Source organism: Fusarium subglutinans (genome assembly GCF_013396075.1).
Source record: "Fusarium subglutinans strain NRRL 66333 chromosome Unknown NRRL66333_c0000007, whole genome shotgun sequence".
In the NCBI taxonomy this organism is placed as follows: Eukaryota; Fungi; Ascomycota; class Sordariomycetes; order Hypocreales; family Nectriaceae; genus Fusarium; species Fusarium subglutinans.
In genome coordinates, this window is record NW_023502070.1 from 164,009 (window position 1) to 179,932 (window position 15,924).

The 15,924-nt window shown below is 50.4% G+C and overlaps 3 protein-coding genes across 3 annotated transcripts; 1 reads left to right on the forward strand and 2 right to left on the reverse strand.

The window, feature by feature from the left end:
* Nucleotides 1–1,277: 1,277 nt before the first annotated feature.
* On the forward strand, nt 1,278–5,543 carry FSUBG_1368 (SPT23-suppressor of TY retrotransposon; the record flags this gene model as incomplete). Its single annotated transcript, XM_036678596.1, has 3 exons — nt 1,278–1,892; nt 1,950–5,318; nt 5,373–5,543. 3 exons carry the CDS (start codon nt 1,278–1,280, stop codon nt 5,541–5,543), a joined length of 4,155 nt encoding a protein of 1,384 aa, XP_036543078.1.
* A 1,177-nt stretch (nt 5,544–6,720) lies between these two features.
* Nucleotides 6,721–8,154, reverse strand: FSUBG_1369 (uncharacterized protein; the record flags this gene model as incomplete). The annotated part of the gene is made up of 1 exon (XM_036678607.1): nt 6,721–8,154. The coding sequence occupies one exon, from the start codon at nt 8,152–8,154 to the stop codon at nt 6,721–6,723; it is 1,434 nt and encodes a 477-aa protein (XP_036543079.1).
* A 1,392-nt stretch (nt 8,155–9,546) lies between these two features.
* On the reverse strand, nt 9,547–11,233 carry FSUBG_1370 (sexual development activator; the record flags this gene model as incomplete). The annotated part of the gene is made up of 2 exons (XM_036678619.1): nt 9,547–10,988; nt 11,083–11,233. The coding sequence occupies 2 exons, from the start codon at nt 11,231–11,233 to the stop codon at nt 9,547–9,549; spliced, it is 1,593 nt and encodes a 530-aa protein (XP_036543080.1).
* Between the last annotated feature and the right edge of the window lie 4,691 nt (nt 11,234–15,924).

Genomic DNA, 15,924 nt, shown 5'->3' on the forward strand with positions numbered 1-15,924 from the left:
CCCCGATAAGTGCGAGACCGGGGTCGATACTGTACGTGTCACATAAAGTATCAGCAAAACACGCGTGTGAAAATCTCCTCAACCGCACTGTTTTTCGCCGACAACGGGACCCACTCGGCCCTGTAGGTACATCTCGGATCAGATACCAGCCCCGCCACTGGCAATGAACTTGCAGACTCGCCAAGTGAGTGAGTCCACACCATTTGCCTGCAAGGTCAGTCCCAGTCTCCACGTTTTCACACACAATCTGACCAAAGTGTGGAAGAGGGACTCGCTGGGTAAACAACCGACCCCGAGAGGTCCAGCTAAGGTACCTACGGAACAAGAGCAATCCATTGCCCACGAAGCTGCTACATTATTAGCACAGTCCAAAGTCATCTCTGCCAGCAAATGCCTGCACTGTCGCTTATTCTGTCTCTGTTCTGTTCATTCATCTCCACAACCTCAGGTACACCAGCTACCTACCTTACCTAGTAACAGCCTCTACTGCTAGCCTAGACTACCTAGACAGGCCAGACAGACCATCTGGAGACTCGGCGCATCAATCAAGTCAATCAATCAATCCCATCCAACTCTTTGCCTTCTACTTACCTACCTAATAACTACCTATTCTATTTCTCCTCATCCTCTCTTATCACCACCATCATCCCTTCCTTATCCCCCTCACTATACGAAAATTGTAATCCTTTCCCTCTTCACTCGCCACATGCACACATAACGCAGTACCTACACACCTTTTAGCTGCGAACACGCACCTCGACCAGGGGTATCTGACAGCACAGGACCCTGACCGTCTCGCCTGTCCCGTCTCGTTTTTCCATTGACCGACCTGCTTGACCTGCTGGCGCCTGCCGACTGTGCCCGCTGTGTTCGCGTGCGTCTACTCCGTACCATCCAATACCTACCAACCCAAATCAATCCAATCCAACCCAAACCCAAACCGCTAGGGGCTCGCCCATCCATCCATATTACGATCCTGCCCCAACAATCACGGATTGCCGATTTCTCTGGTTATTGATTCGACGCCCAAACTCGTCAGCAACACACTCTGTTCCCGAACAGAACAACATCGCATTTTCGCCTACGACCAGCATCGACATTTTTACTCGAGCCCGCAATTGATTTACGTGTGTTTGATGCCTCGGACGCTTTTTGCCGACTCCCCCGCGCGACGCCAACAGTAATCTGCAACGCCAAATTCATTTGAACCTACCGATCACCACTTTTCCCGCTGTCCACCGGCGCCTACGGGTCATTCCAGCCTCTCTTCGCTGGTCATGACGCCCGCTCCTACCGGCCCAGGTAGCCCTCTGATCGCAGGAGCTGCTATGGGCGGCGATTTCAACGATTTTTCCGATGAAGAGCTTGGCGCTTCAAACCTCTTCGACTTTTCTAATAGCCCAGATACCCTCCAGTCATTCGAGTCGCTCGGAGGAAACGACGCGAAAACATTTCTCACACCCCAAGAATTAACAGCGGCACCTCTTCCTGATTCTCCGAACGGTTCCTACCAAGACTCATCATCTGAAACGGCCTCGTCCAAACGCACTGCAACCCCAACCTCCAAGACCACCATGCACCCCGCTGAAGCGATGTTGGAAGAAGACGAAATGAAGGTGGAATGGGGAAACAGCTTTTTCAACGACGATGACCACTTTGTTTTTGGTCAAAACCACGACGATGCTTCAATGGAAATGTACCCTTTTGGCGAATCTGGAGAATCAATCCTCGAGCACCCCTACGATATGGACACCGCTTCTAGTAGCCCGGAAGGCTTGAATACAGAACAACCAGCTCTCACATCTCAGATGCCCACTGTCAGCACGAAAGCCACTATCAAAGATGCAACACCTAAGAGGAAGAAAGCACAGGGTCACCAGAAAGCCTCTTCAGTATGTTCATCGCACAATTTTTTCAACCAGACGAGCCCTTTGTTAACGAACTTGAAGCAATACTCGGTGTCTTCAGCAATGAATGGATTAAAAACATCTGCATCACGAGAAGTTTCGCCAATGTCCAACATGGTGCTGAGCCATGGCAGTTCTCCAGCGCCTCTCTTCAACTCTCCCTCACCCCATACTCAAATAGATTTCTCCAGAGTTGTGAATGGAGGAGTGGGAGCACAGCATGTGTGGCCAAACAAAATCGACGTGGCAGCGCAATCTGTACCCGACGGCTTGCCTATGCATTTTAGCGGTCAGATGAACCAGCCTATGCCTATGCCGCAGCAGATGCCCATGCCCACACAATTCAACTTCAATGGACGATGCCAATTAAAAATCATGCCTACGCCTCTCAAGTCGAGGGTCGAGACCCAGATCCCTATCAAAATGACCCTGTGGCCATTGCCGCCTGGGGTCACCAAACTGCATTTGCCACCCCACACCATCTCGAAGCCTAAGCTGTTGTCGAAGCCAACGCCTGAGAAGTCTCCGGATATGCTCGAGCTACATGTCTCATTAGTTTGCACAAGTGCCATGGATGAGCCTGGCGTCAAAGAAGCCGCGCTCAAACGGGCGGCATCACATCCTCAAGGCTATCTTCCGCCTCTGCCAGATAACAACGGTTCTCAACCAAAAGGCGGCGATGTACGTATTTGCCAAGGCTGTATAACGAGAGAGCGAAAGCGCGCGGCTCGGAAAAAGATCAAGAAGCCAGAGGAAGAGAAGGTCTGGCTGGAGGATGAAGAGCGTCGTGTCATTGTCTTCAACACACAAGAAGTCAAGGATTGGCAACCTCCCAGCGGCGTCATGGAGTCAACTGTTCCCGAGGGCACCATGCAGGTTGATGCTGCGATGCGCATTGCTTGCTATTGTCGACACCATGGAGAAAAGATGGGATTCAATGTTATCTTCACAATTAAGGATTTCCAAGACAGAGTCGTCGCTCAGGCCATGTCTAACCCAATTATGATCACTGACGACCACAAGACTCACCCGATTGCTCAGGTCGCGGCACAGCAGCCAGCTATTCCAGAGCCTCCTATGCCATCCGTACCCCAAGCAAGTGTTGAGAACAATGTTCTTCTACCACCTACTGCCAATGGACCCTTCCGCATGTCGCCATCCAACGGCGATCTGTCGAATATGCATCGAAGCAGCCAGGGCTCATATCAATCTAAAGCCTCGTCTACTGGCAATCTCGGCAGGACACTCTCACGCCCGGCTTCGCCAACTCTTGGTGGCCCGATGGCAAAGAAGAGAAAGTCGAGCGCTTCGAGAGTTCCTAATGGACTTACCATGACCCGCTTGGATACGTCACCTTCTCCGGGCGCGGATGTCAATCAGCTATCTAATACTACATCTCCTTTTACACCTAACCTTGCTGCCTTTTCTCAAGCCGATCCGATGTTTGGACAGCAAGCAATGGCCTTCACCACAGGTCCTCCTACACCCAGCAACGAGCTACCAGGATTCTACGCCAATCACCGCTCCGCGAGTATGGACAACATGGCCATGGCGCAGCTTTACTCGGCACCTGCTTCAGGTCACCCGAGCCGTGCTCCCAGCCCCAATGGCCTTCGAAGCAGTATCGTTGGCAACCCCCAGAACCAATTTGCCCAGGCACTTGCCAGCAGCTTCAGTGTGTCTACAGGCATGACGCCACTGCGAGTACCTCCAGTCATTCATAAGATTATTCCCAATGAGGGTCCTACGATGGGAGGTATTGAAGTGACAGTTTTGGGTGCTGCCTTCTTCCAGGGGCTCGAAATCTGGTTTGGCAACCACAAAGCCACGACGACTACGTTCTGGGGCGAATCATCAGTTGTCTGTCTACTGCCACCTGCTCCTGGCCCTGGACCTGTGCCAGTCACCTTCAAGAATCAGAACCCTCAGGCCGGTCAAGCTTTCTTGAACACAGCAAAACAGCCCCCTACTTTCAATTACGTGGACGATGGCGAGGACAAACTGATTCGAGCTGCTCTGTCTGTACTGGGACATAAGATGTCAGGCCAAATGATTGATGCCATGGATGTCGCTAGAAGAATTCTGGATAACGGAAATGGAAGCCACTGGTCTGGCGGTTCTGATGGTGCCCAGGGTGGTTCCTCATCAGGTGGGGCCATGTTCAGCCATGCCCCTTATGCTCATCTCGAGTCTCAGCTCCTGAAGTGCCTAGATCTCATTGACCTCGATGACAGCATGCACAGAACCCGCCTAGATCTCAAGAGACCCACCGGTCATACTATGCTTCACCTCTCTTGTTCGCTAGGCTATCATCGCCTAGTTGCAGCCTTACTGGCCAGAGGTGCCAACCCTGATGCTCGAGATAGGGGTGGCTTCACACCTCTTCATATCGCATCGATCCACAACCACCCTGAGATCGTTAGAAGGCTCATGCTCAACGGTGCCGACCCCACCATCAGGAGCGTATCGGGACTTTCCGCCTCCGATATTGCTCAGTCCCGTGCTGTAATCCACGCCATCCGTCGATCTCAGCGACATACCCGATCCCGCAGCAGCGGTGGCTCAGGTTCTCTTCACAGCCGAGCCAGCAGTGCCACTTCGCTCCGATCGCTCTGGGAGCCTATGACTAAGATTCACAGTCACGAAGAGCCAATCTCACCTGATTCTAGCGAGGAGAGTCCAGAGTACACATCGGGAGACTTCGAGGATGAGGATCCCGATGAGGATTCCTACTTGAGCATGAGAAGACCCAGTGGCTTCAGGCAAGATCGTGAGCGACCCAATCTTCGCCGCCAGCAGACTAGTGAAATGGAGGAGGAACTTGCACCACCTGCTACAACAATGGCTGCTCTCAAGGAGCAGTTCCAGCAACAGGTCCACCAATTCCAGCAGTTTCAACAGTCGATTGCTATGCAATTCCAGAATTTCCCACATTTCCCTCAGATGCCTCAAATGCCTGCATTGCCCAACATGCCCGGCTATCAAGCACCCTTCATGCGAAGAGTCCAGCAGTTGATGCCAGGTATGGCAGCCCCCCGTGCTGATGGCGAGCAGCCTCAGCGCTGGTGGGATTCATCTTCCAAGGCAGCCGCACCAGCACCTCCGGCTTACGAGGAGATCTTCCCCCAGGAAAGCCTCGACCAAAAGCATGAGTCAGCTGCTAGAGCTGCTGTGGAGGCTGAGGCTGATCAAAAATGCGCGGCCTTGTTCGACCAGACCACATCTACTGAAACCGAGTCGGCTGATATTACTGAAGTCACTGAAGTGGCTGAAATCAAGACTGAGGAGCCAGGAGTCCTCAAGATTGGCCGAAAGAACGCCATCACAAAGGAGCAGCAGGAGCAATTCCGCCGGGCACATGAAGTCAAGATGAAGAGGATTAGCAGTGACCACAATCTGTTCTTCATCTGGGTAAGTCACCTCGAAGTCTATCTTGCATGCATCCCAGAACTAACCAAGATACAGATCCCCCTCCTCCTTGTAATGATTTGCGGCATGCTATACAGCTACTTCCCTTGGCTCTTCACTTTTGCCTGGGCTTTTGTTCGCTCACTATATCAGAACGGGCTCACCAAGACGCAGCAGCTACTTCAACAAAACCTACCAGAGCGGGTTCTTGAAGGTATTGAAGTTTGATGATTTATGATGGTGTTCCTCATCACTTGTTCACAATTCCAAAGCGTATTTATTTCTTCTACGGATTGGGCGTTTATTAATTGTTTTACCACTTATGACCGATACAACCTGTTTCTCCTTTACACTATCGACATTCGTTCAGGCCAGTTGGGTCCCAGCCTACACAGAACTATTATATCTTCCCGGGCTGCTACACAATGTCCCAAGCGGCCAACGTGGGATGGAATTGGAAGATTTCAATCAGAAATACGAAGCGCACAGTGGGTCAACACAAACTAAGAGCCTTTTCTTGAGCAATTTTTCTTGAGATGAACTTGGACGGGCAATAGAGGTGGCCTTTGAAATCGGGGTTTATCAACTGTTTTAACACACAACTATGGGAAGTCTCCTGGGCAGAAGGGTGATTAGGGAATATGAGGTGTTGATGTTTTCTGGTTATGGACCTCTGGTGAATGAAGTGGTTGAAGATTTTGGTGGAATGTAAGGAGACTGTATATGTATATAGGTATAATCGAAAAGGCACAAATGAATTGGCTTAATCGATTGATATCCCTTGATCGTCTGTCAGATTTCATTATGTGTAATTCAACGTCGCCGGCCTTGGACGCTTTTCTGATCCCAATAAACATGCGAACCCTTATCTAAGTAGAGCACTCCTACAATACTGCCTGTGTAATTCATGTTCACTGACTCTAGTTCAATACATCACACACACAGCATCGTGCCATGGGAGAATCGTTAATTAATACATATACCCCCAACGCCGTTGCCCTTCCGTCGGCCTTGATCCCAAGAGCACAGGCTGCTTATCAGACAAGGACCGAATTCCACCACTGTTCCCATTTTCCCCCAAGATCAAAGCCTATACCCCCTTCCTAACCGATATCCCAAGTGCAGGAAGCCTCTATCCAATGGATGAGGAGACATCAGAAAAATCAATCATGTCGCATGTCGTCATGGATATCTCCCACGCGAATATACAAAGAGTAATTCGTTCGTAAAAGTCCCAGAAACAAAAACAAGGTCGTGGCCGCGTCAAGAGTCGTTCGATCCGCCGCTGCAGAGCTTCTGAGCTCATGCTTCCATCTCACCACTGACATTATCCGCTGTCCATAAGTGTCTCGCGTGCTGTTGTATGTTAACAATATAGTGAAAAGTCAAAGACGCCACCATCAGACTAATAACGAGAGCGAATTGCCGGAGCCGTGTTCTCAGCGTCTTCATCGTAGGCGGCAAACTTTTCAGGAATATTAGGAACCTTTGGGATGCCCCTGTTAGCATTTGGTACGACAATGAGTCCTTCCGCAGCGCTCTTTCGCGAATGTAGGATTCGTGTGTATTGGACCTCTTGCAGTGGCTGTCTAGACTCTTCGATGCTCCTTCTAGAAGCAGACGCAGGTCGGCGATCGATGTCCAGGGAGCCTCGACCACCGCCTCCAGGAAGACGGCCCAGGACACGGCGAGCGAGTGTGTTATACTCCTTGCTAGGTCCATGAGGCCCCGATACACTACGTCGTGATGAGAGCATGTTGCGGCGAGAAGCGACATTTCGCAGTTTCGGTAGGGTGATATCTCGAGAAGCAGACTTACGTAGCTTCTTCTTTGGGGTCGGAGGGTCACGAGATGCATTCTCCTCTTCATCCTCCGAGTTTGAGTCGACTGCTGCGCGCTTTGTTCCTCGGGAGGAGGCACTGGCGGGTGATCGAATAGGAGAAGGTGCACGAGAAGCCGAGGGCGTTGCTGCTCGAGACCCTCTGGTCTGTCGAGGCGGCTGAAGATAGTCTCGCGACATACGACCGGTGTAAACAGTTGGGGCTGGGGCAGCTCCAATGGGAGTTGGCGGAGGAGCACTGTCAGAAATTGGAGGCGTGAAGAACCCCGATGCAACGAGCTCTTCATAAGTAGCAGCTCCTGGACCATCGGGATGCAAGTGGTGCTTTTGCAAGTGCTTGATCTTGGTCGGTGACTTGGGTGGTGAAGGTGCATCATAGTTTGGGGCCCGAGGAATACCATCTTGAGGCGTGGTGGCCCGAGATAAGGCCTCTCTAAGAGATGTCGGATGAGGGGGGGCAGATAGGTGGTGCGAGGCCTGAGCAGAACCGGGAGGTGGTTGTCGAGTAGACCGAATAGCATGAGACGAGAAGAAACCTGAAGCCATCAAATTGTGATAGTTGGCCAATATCTCTTCTCTGCTAGGCATATCATCCCTGGGAGTCTCTTCGACGGTCTTTAGCTCTGCAGGCCCATCTCTAGAACCATTCTCCCTCTCCCTTTGTCTGCCTCGTTGTTCAGACTGATCTCGCTTACGGCTCCTCGACCGCTTCCTCGCCTCTCTCTCTTCTTCATTGTCCCTCTTGAATCCCAGTCTGCCTCTCACCTCATCCCAAACTTGGCCCAGAAGTCTTCCTCGCTTGACCTGCTTGTCGGAGAAGTCATCGCTCATCGGTCGCGAATTATTGGATTTGATGTTCGTCAAAGCAGGTCGCTCCAGAGCAGCGCGCTCTTCAGGGCCCAGAAAGTGCACTGGGGGAGCAGCAGAAGTCCTATCATTCATAGAGCCCTCCTGAAATCGACTCGCACTGAGTGCGCGTCGACTCTTCGGCCGACCCATTGGGAATGTTCTGTATGCGTATGGCGTATAAGTTGTGATAACGTCTTAAGCACGATTACGTCGGTATTTTTTCTCAACGATGGAGACGGGTAGAAAAAGCGTTGAAGGTTTAAACTTAACACAACATGGCGAGTTTAGCAGATGAGTAAAAAGGTGGCTGAACAAACAAGACGCATCTGTAAGACTTGGAGTTGATTTGATCTGGTAAGTAAGGTGCTTGGATAAGGTACCTTGGAAGAGGAGGATTTGTTGACATTGGAGTACACGTGATTTCACCACAGCAACGAGCAAGAAGGAGCGGGGATGCAACGTACCTGCAGCAGTAGCGAGAGCACTGACCTGGAATGGAAGGAGGTACAAGGGTACTTTAATCGTCGGGAAGCCAAAAGTGGAAGTGCAGCTCCAGGTGAATTACCGAAACGGAGATTTAATTTCCTTTGTTTTAGACGAACAAGGGGTCGAGGGACTCGAATCGTCGATTTCAGCTTTGGAAACGTGATCTTGGAACATATATTACATTGTGACTTGGCATATTTCCACTGTTGAGCTAGAACAACTATGTTCACATCTTATTCCTGCCAAGCTGCCTATCCATTCCATCAGTCGTGGCCTCGATTGTCCAATGCGAATTCAAATTCCAGGAGGACAAGTCTGTGGAGCATGCACAAGTTATGTCGATCCGACTATACAAGCTAGACATGGATATCTGGTCGAGAATTTACTTCTGATCTTCCGCACCATGCTTCACATGACGACACTGGACCAAATATGTATGGCATGAATCAATGAATGATATGATTGTCTGCGTTAACGCCTGTTGAATACCGAAACCTTTCCCAAAACCTCAGGCAATATCTTGTTTCCCCACTAAGAACTTGCATGGATAAAATCTATCGTCGTGTGCTACCAACCATCCATGAAGTCTTTGTTTCGAATTTACCCTGGTATCCTAGTACTTTTACCCCGAGTCAAGTTACACTGCTCTAGACAAACGTCACAGGCTTTGAAGTGATATAGAATAACGAGCAAGGGAAAGAGATAAACGGAAGCAAGAGCCTCAGTAGCACCAGTGGTCAAAGTAGATAGATCAATGTAAATAAGGGTAAGGAAAAATAACGTCGTAGTGGGTGATCGTTTGTGATCATAGAAAACAAAATCATTCATATCCAAATGTGAATGATTCTGCTGAAGGAAATCTTTGCTGGATGAAATAATCCGGGTCCGATAAGTCTGCCATTCCCAAGACTTCAAATTCCACGGTATTGCGCCCAAACTCCTCAACATTGCGGTTCATGCGTCTTCCGTCATTCCAAAATCGCCCAATAGATAGAAATACACAACACTAGAACGCCAAAATCGATACTTTTCCAGTGAGGTTTAAGATGTAGGTATCTACTCGTCATAATACCGGTTGAACTGGACGGAACTGATTTGACCATCGGCTCGAGAGTACCAGCCTTGGTCATGATCGGGGCTATACCCACGGTGAGATCGACCGTAGTGAGGATCCACTTGTCGCTGACCATTGTGAAGCGGACGAGTGCTCTGGGCAAAGACGGTCTCGTGCTTGCGCTTACCACCAACATTAAGAGGAGGTAGTTCAGGAGCAGGGCCAGTCTGTGGCTCAATAGGAGGTAGCGGCGAAACGGGAGAGACGAGCTGGTCTATCTTGAGAGCCGGGAGGGAGGTCTGGCTGTGCATGGGTCGAGGACGAGGTGCAGCAACAGGCGTGGGCGGGTATGACGGCCGCGAGTCTCGGCGATGGTGGCCTTCGGTAGAGTAGACTGAAGGGGAAGGGGGAACGTAGGTGCTGGTAGATTGTCGGCGGTCATACAATTCGTGCTTCACGGATGGAGCTGGTGAAGGGCACGACGGAGGAATGTTACGGTTCACGTAACCGTAAGGCGCATCCGTCTTGGAGTATGGAGACTGAGCAGTGGGAGCATAAGAACCACTGGGCGGACCGGGCGTTATTTGCAGGCCAGGTTGGTGCGCATATTGTCGTGGTGTTGGGTATTGAGCGGCAGAAGAATCTCCAAAGTCGAGATGACGCGATGCAGGAGGAGCAGGCTCATAGGAGGGAGGAGGTGGTGGAGGCGGATAAGAATCCACCATCGAAGGTCGGCGAGAAGCGTCGGTATAAGGAGTTCGCTGTTCGCTCGAGTTACTGTGAGATCGGTTTCGGATACTGTGGGGGTCTTCTGATGCTGGAGTGATAGTCCTTCTGCGACCAAAGTCCTCTTCCCGACGTTCGAAACCGTTTCCGCCACTGTTGCTGTTGCCAGCACCAGGCTTGCTTTCCCGCTTCCTCATACGAACATCTCGTCGAATTCGAACTCGGCAGCCCTGGTCAGCAACAGTCTTGCTGAGCTGAGTACTCTCCATCAGGCCAGGAAACTTCTTAGCGCTATAGACGCTGAAAGGGTCAGTCTTGATTTCCATTCTGTAGTCGACTCCGGGTGGAAGATCGCCATCGGCGGGCTCCAGGTCAAAGTCTCTTTCCTCCTTGGTAGTCTCAAACAAACTGAAGGTCAGTATGTAAAGGCCCTCGTGGCGGACAGAGAGATCGGGAAAGATGAAATAACCAGCTTCAGTGGGACGGTCGAGATAGGCCATGCCAGAAGCAGGAACACCGGTCAGAATGGGTGGGTTACCAGCAGCTGGAGTATTAACTCGACCGCGCGCTAGTGGACGGGCATGCTCGAGACTGGCATAGAGGAAGAAATTGGCGTTGTAGTCGAAAGTAATGTCCTTGCCCTCTTCCACACTAGGTCCCTCGATAATCCGAAGCTCAACAACCGGGGGAGGATCAACAGGTCGGCGGTCACTGTTGGCTATAACTGGTCGGCATGGAAAGTAAGCAGCAAGAATGAGAGACAAGACGCTGGTGTGCAGTCAAGACCTCCATTCCCAGTTTAGTCAGCTTACCTTTTGAACCAGAACCACAGGCTCGGGCACGCTCAGGTTGCTGCAGAACAGTCATCTGATACCAGAGGCTGCGGTTCCCTCTTGTGACCCTGTGAATCCTGTTGACAACATCGCGCTTTGGCTCGACGGGAATCGAGGATGGTGTAGCCATGTTGAATATTAATGAGGCGCGTGAGAACGCGCTGACGAATAGAACGATTGAGAAGTGAAATAAAGTCAAGCCAAGCCTATCAATCAGATGTTGTCAGTTTGAGACCCAAATCGACGGTTGACAGTTGAATCACACGGGCCGAGCGGTCATGCAAGCGAACAGAACCACTCGATTGGTATTAAACAAGTTAATTGTTCAAACGGTTGAAAGAGGATTTTGCACGTTGGAGGTAATGTATGGTTGGTTGGCTTCTGGCAGGGGGAACTCACCCTCAATGTGAGACGCCCGTTAATCAAAAATATCGGGTCGGGAAGAGTAGAGTTCAGTGTGAAATTGCGTGTGAGTGTATTGTAGTTTGTCAATCCATTCACGGACGGAGGGCGACGACCGTGATTGAAGACGGTAGAGGAAGTCGAGTTGAAGAGAAAGAGAGCGAGACCTCAACGCGACATACGAGAATTAGACCAGAGGGAGAAAGCGGAAGAGGAGGAGTGAGGTGAGGTAGGTACTCCGGACAAGTGTATGAACGAGTAGGGGGGAGTGAACAAGAAGAAGAAGGGGAAGCGAGGAAGCGAGAGGCCGGGGGCAGAGGCCGTTGAAGAGGCAGACCCAGGACCGTAGACAAGTTACCTTAGCGTATGGATAGCGTATGTCGCTAAAAGACACTAGCGAGCAAGTCTGTGCAGGGGACTTTAAACTGGAAGGATGCAATGGAAGCAGGGCCCAGTCCCAGCCAGCAGAGAACGTCCAAAGTTGGCTGAGTGGAGATAAAGATACCTTATGTACAAGCTGAACAGGTCAGAACAGCAGCAAGCAGGCAAGGTTGGGTACGTAGATACTGCACAAGCACTATTCCCGTCGGTCCAGTGCAGTCAGTGCATGCAGATTTGGACGAGAGAATGGATGGATTGGTAGATTGGATGCAAGCGAATACAGTGCGTGATCTTGCTATGCTAAAAGCCCGCGGCACCGCGGGTAAATACGTCGTTCGCTGATGGAGGCAAAACTAGATCAATCACTAGAGGCAGGCAGAACCAGAAAATGGCGGAGTTGTTTCTAGATAGGGCAGGGTGATGGTTAAGATTAGACTAAGCGTTCGGGCACTTGACAGAGCGCGAGAGAGCGAAAAGATGATGATGATGATGGGAGATCCATTCGAGGTGTGTGTGTGATGTCTGATGGAAGGGTCCCTTGAACCTCCGTGGGCACAGACATGAACAGGGGTAATAATGAATGAATTGAATAACGAGGACAGTGGCTTAATTCCTAGGCCCAGGAGCCTGGCTCAGGTGGCTACAGTTGACTCGAACCGCCCACGGACGCTCTCAAAACGCCCTGTAGGCCACTGAGACTAGCCAAGAGGAACAGGCTGATCGCCTGGGGTCTTTGGTCTCGGGGTTCCATTGTTGGGGGGTGTTCGTCCATGGCCAAGGAGACGGGACTTGGGATCGGCCCAATAAGAAGCTGCTGTTGGTTGAATGCAACCTTGGAGGGGAAGAGACAAGACGGGAGGCTTGGATGGAAGACCCAGGTTCCGAGATCCAGTCAAAAATTAACTTCAACATTCACTGTTTTTATTTTCCTTCTCAAATTCTCAACCTGTCACTGGTGATCGCGTGTGTTGACGGATTCGTTAGAGTTCAAGGGCGCCAAGGCTCGTGGGTTTGGATGTAAAGTTTAGTATGTACGGGCTCCCGCGGGACCTTATTCTGGGTAGATTCAGCTGAGACGATCAATCTCATCAGTGGCGTCTGTACAGTGCCAGCCTTGAATTTCGTGGCAGGCACAGAATACGACAGCGACGGTTACAGTTACAATTTACTTGCGGCTTGGAAAGGGGCATGATGTGATGTGATGTGATGTGAGATTTCGGGTCGGAGCATTTCTGTTCTACTGCAAATCTCTTCTTCACCTGCTCTGCATGCTCCTGGTACTGTACTTCAGATTTGGCAGAGCAAAAGTGCAACTGTAGCGTTGCAGCCCGGGTTCGGCAACGGGAATACGTACCCGTAAAGGTGAAGTGCTCCGGGCGACAACAGCACATTCGTCTGGGATTGGTTTAGCAGCCTCGGCCTATCACAGTTGCAGTTGCAGTTGCAGTTGCATTCGACCGTGCAAGCGAAGCAGAAGCACGCAGTGGCATCGCCAAGGATAGATGTGACTGGTTATCCCGCGCCCACCATCCCACGCTAAAGGAGCCAGATCCCAGCCCAACAACCAGACGATTTCTGAAAGGGTACGATATTTGATGAGGAGCAAGATGAATGACACGAAAAGAAAAAAAGAAAAAAAAAAAAAAAAAAAAAATCAAATCTACGGCATAAAACCATGTTGCAAATCATTGTCAAGAGTGTATGCATATCTTGATCCCGATGCTGTATGTTACCATGTTACCCGTTCCTTTATGCAAAGGAAGCTTGCTTCGGACAGACGGGAACCGAGATGTGAAAGTTAGTACATACAGATCAATTTCAAGGTGCGCCATGTCTCATTATACGATGCGGCGGGCGCAATAGTCCAACATTGACTCTTCGTCTTCAAGACCTTTTTACACTTTCCCAGCTGAGTGCCGGTATCCTCTGTAACTCCGATTCCTATCATTGCTCTTTAAATATCATCTCGCTTATTTGACATGTCACTGCCGTTGTTGTCAACCTCTAAATTCGGGTTGTTCATCGTTATTCTCCATCTCCTCACGTCATCTCAAGGAAAAACACATCCACCAACCTTGATCAACCTTGGGTTTTCTCGGCATAGCGCGTTAGCCAACCCCGCTCTCTTGCTTTAGCGCCAGACTATACATGCGGGATACAGGACCCGGTGCGCGGGAACCCTCATGGATCTCACGACGCTAGACCATTTGCGTCTCAAGGGTCACGCCTTGTCTCCTCTTTCCTCACTTGAATCTTGCCGTCCCGTACCGTGCTGCCCATCTCCCTTGCGTACTGTGTCGAGCACTAAGACCGCCAGAACAATATCCATTAAACACTGGTCCAAAGCACCTGGAAAGACCACCAGCCATCAACTCTATCTACATCGCTGGCTGGTTTCAGATATAACTCTTCCGCAAAGGCAGGCAACTTGCGTTGAAAATGTTTGTTTGTGCAATGCATATGCACATATGCACATACGCTGATGCAACTGATGCAACAGCAACACACTAACGTGGGCTATGCCAGGGATACCCACGACTAATCTCCAGCCACGCATTCTCTGTCTTTGACTGTCAGTGGCCAGCTGTACGATGTGTATGCCCAACTCGACAATCCAAATGCTTGGTCCAGCATCTCTGGAATACGACCTCATGCATCCATGTTTCAAGATTGGCTACCAGTTGTATACAGCCCTTCAAATGCTGTGCACCACACCACTTTCTCTTGTGCCGAGCATCGACTGTCAGCGGCACTACAATACGTACAGTAGTTACTCCAAATCCACGTTGTTAACCGCCAGCTAGGACTGGTTGTTTCACTCGATTATTCCTCGGCTCACACAACTCCATCCATGTTCAGTTATGGATACTTGATCGTTTAATACAACCTCGAGGGTCGCATTGCCCGGACATGGGCTCCGGCAGAGTCATGTTGCTTACCACCCTTGACATTTCACAAGTCATGTCAACTCATTCATCTCGGTACTTTATTCGAAACTGCCTAGCTGTCAAAAACATCAGACATTCGCAGGTAGCCACAATGCGCTGACCAACTGGATCACGGCATTCGCTCCATCACGAAGTCTATCAGAACAAAGAAACCCAACTCCCTGGCCACGGCGCTGCGGGTACCATTTTCCTGCATTCCGGTCTCCTCCAGAAATTCACCGTGCGTAAAAAGGTTCTGTTGGTTCCTGGATTTTTCACATTCAGTGTTGGTTTCGTTTCTAGGATTATATCTCTCGGGAGAGGTTTCATCCGGTATTGGACATGCCAGGTCCAGACAACCCAGATCAGATCATGTCTCTCTGTGCCGTTAAATTGCCACGCTCTCGATTCCCTCCCTGCATTAACCAGAACTAGGTAACAACTAACGTCTTGCAGAAGGGGGATCTCCTCTCGATTTACCTTGTCAGCGGGGAACGGGCCGGACGGGACGAATACAGCCTTGCAAGGTAGATTGTGATTAATTGCCCATCATCACCAACAACACCGCACATCACTTGCACTTTCATATGAAAGTGTTGACTCTCGGCAAATAAGGATGAATCACGGCCTTTCTTACTGTGTACTTACACTTACCACCATGTCCACAACGCCCGCAGTGCTCAGCTCCTCGCAGGAGGACCACCAAGTCTCTTCCACTGAAATTGTTTGTCTTGATCTGTCGTACGCCACCAACATGGTCATCTACCCCAGCCCTCTCAAATACCTTGATCACAGAATGAAGGGAACACCGCATCAGGCTGGAAGCCCTGGGACGTCATTGTCTTTGCTTTTGAATGACAAATCTCTACTGAATTTCCACGCGTTTACCCGCCAAGCGGACGCGAGCCTCCAGACCATTCCCGCAAGGCATTCCAATGATATTAACTTTGAGACATCAGACCATTCTCCCCATTCTCCCCATCTCCCAGCCAAAAACAAATGGCCTGTATTTTGGAAAATAGGTTCCGAGGAAGATATGCTCCTGAGACAAGCCGTTTCAACTCAAACCCTCCCTTCAATCGGAACTGACCATATCACAACTCACACCGTT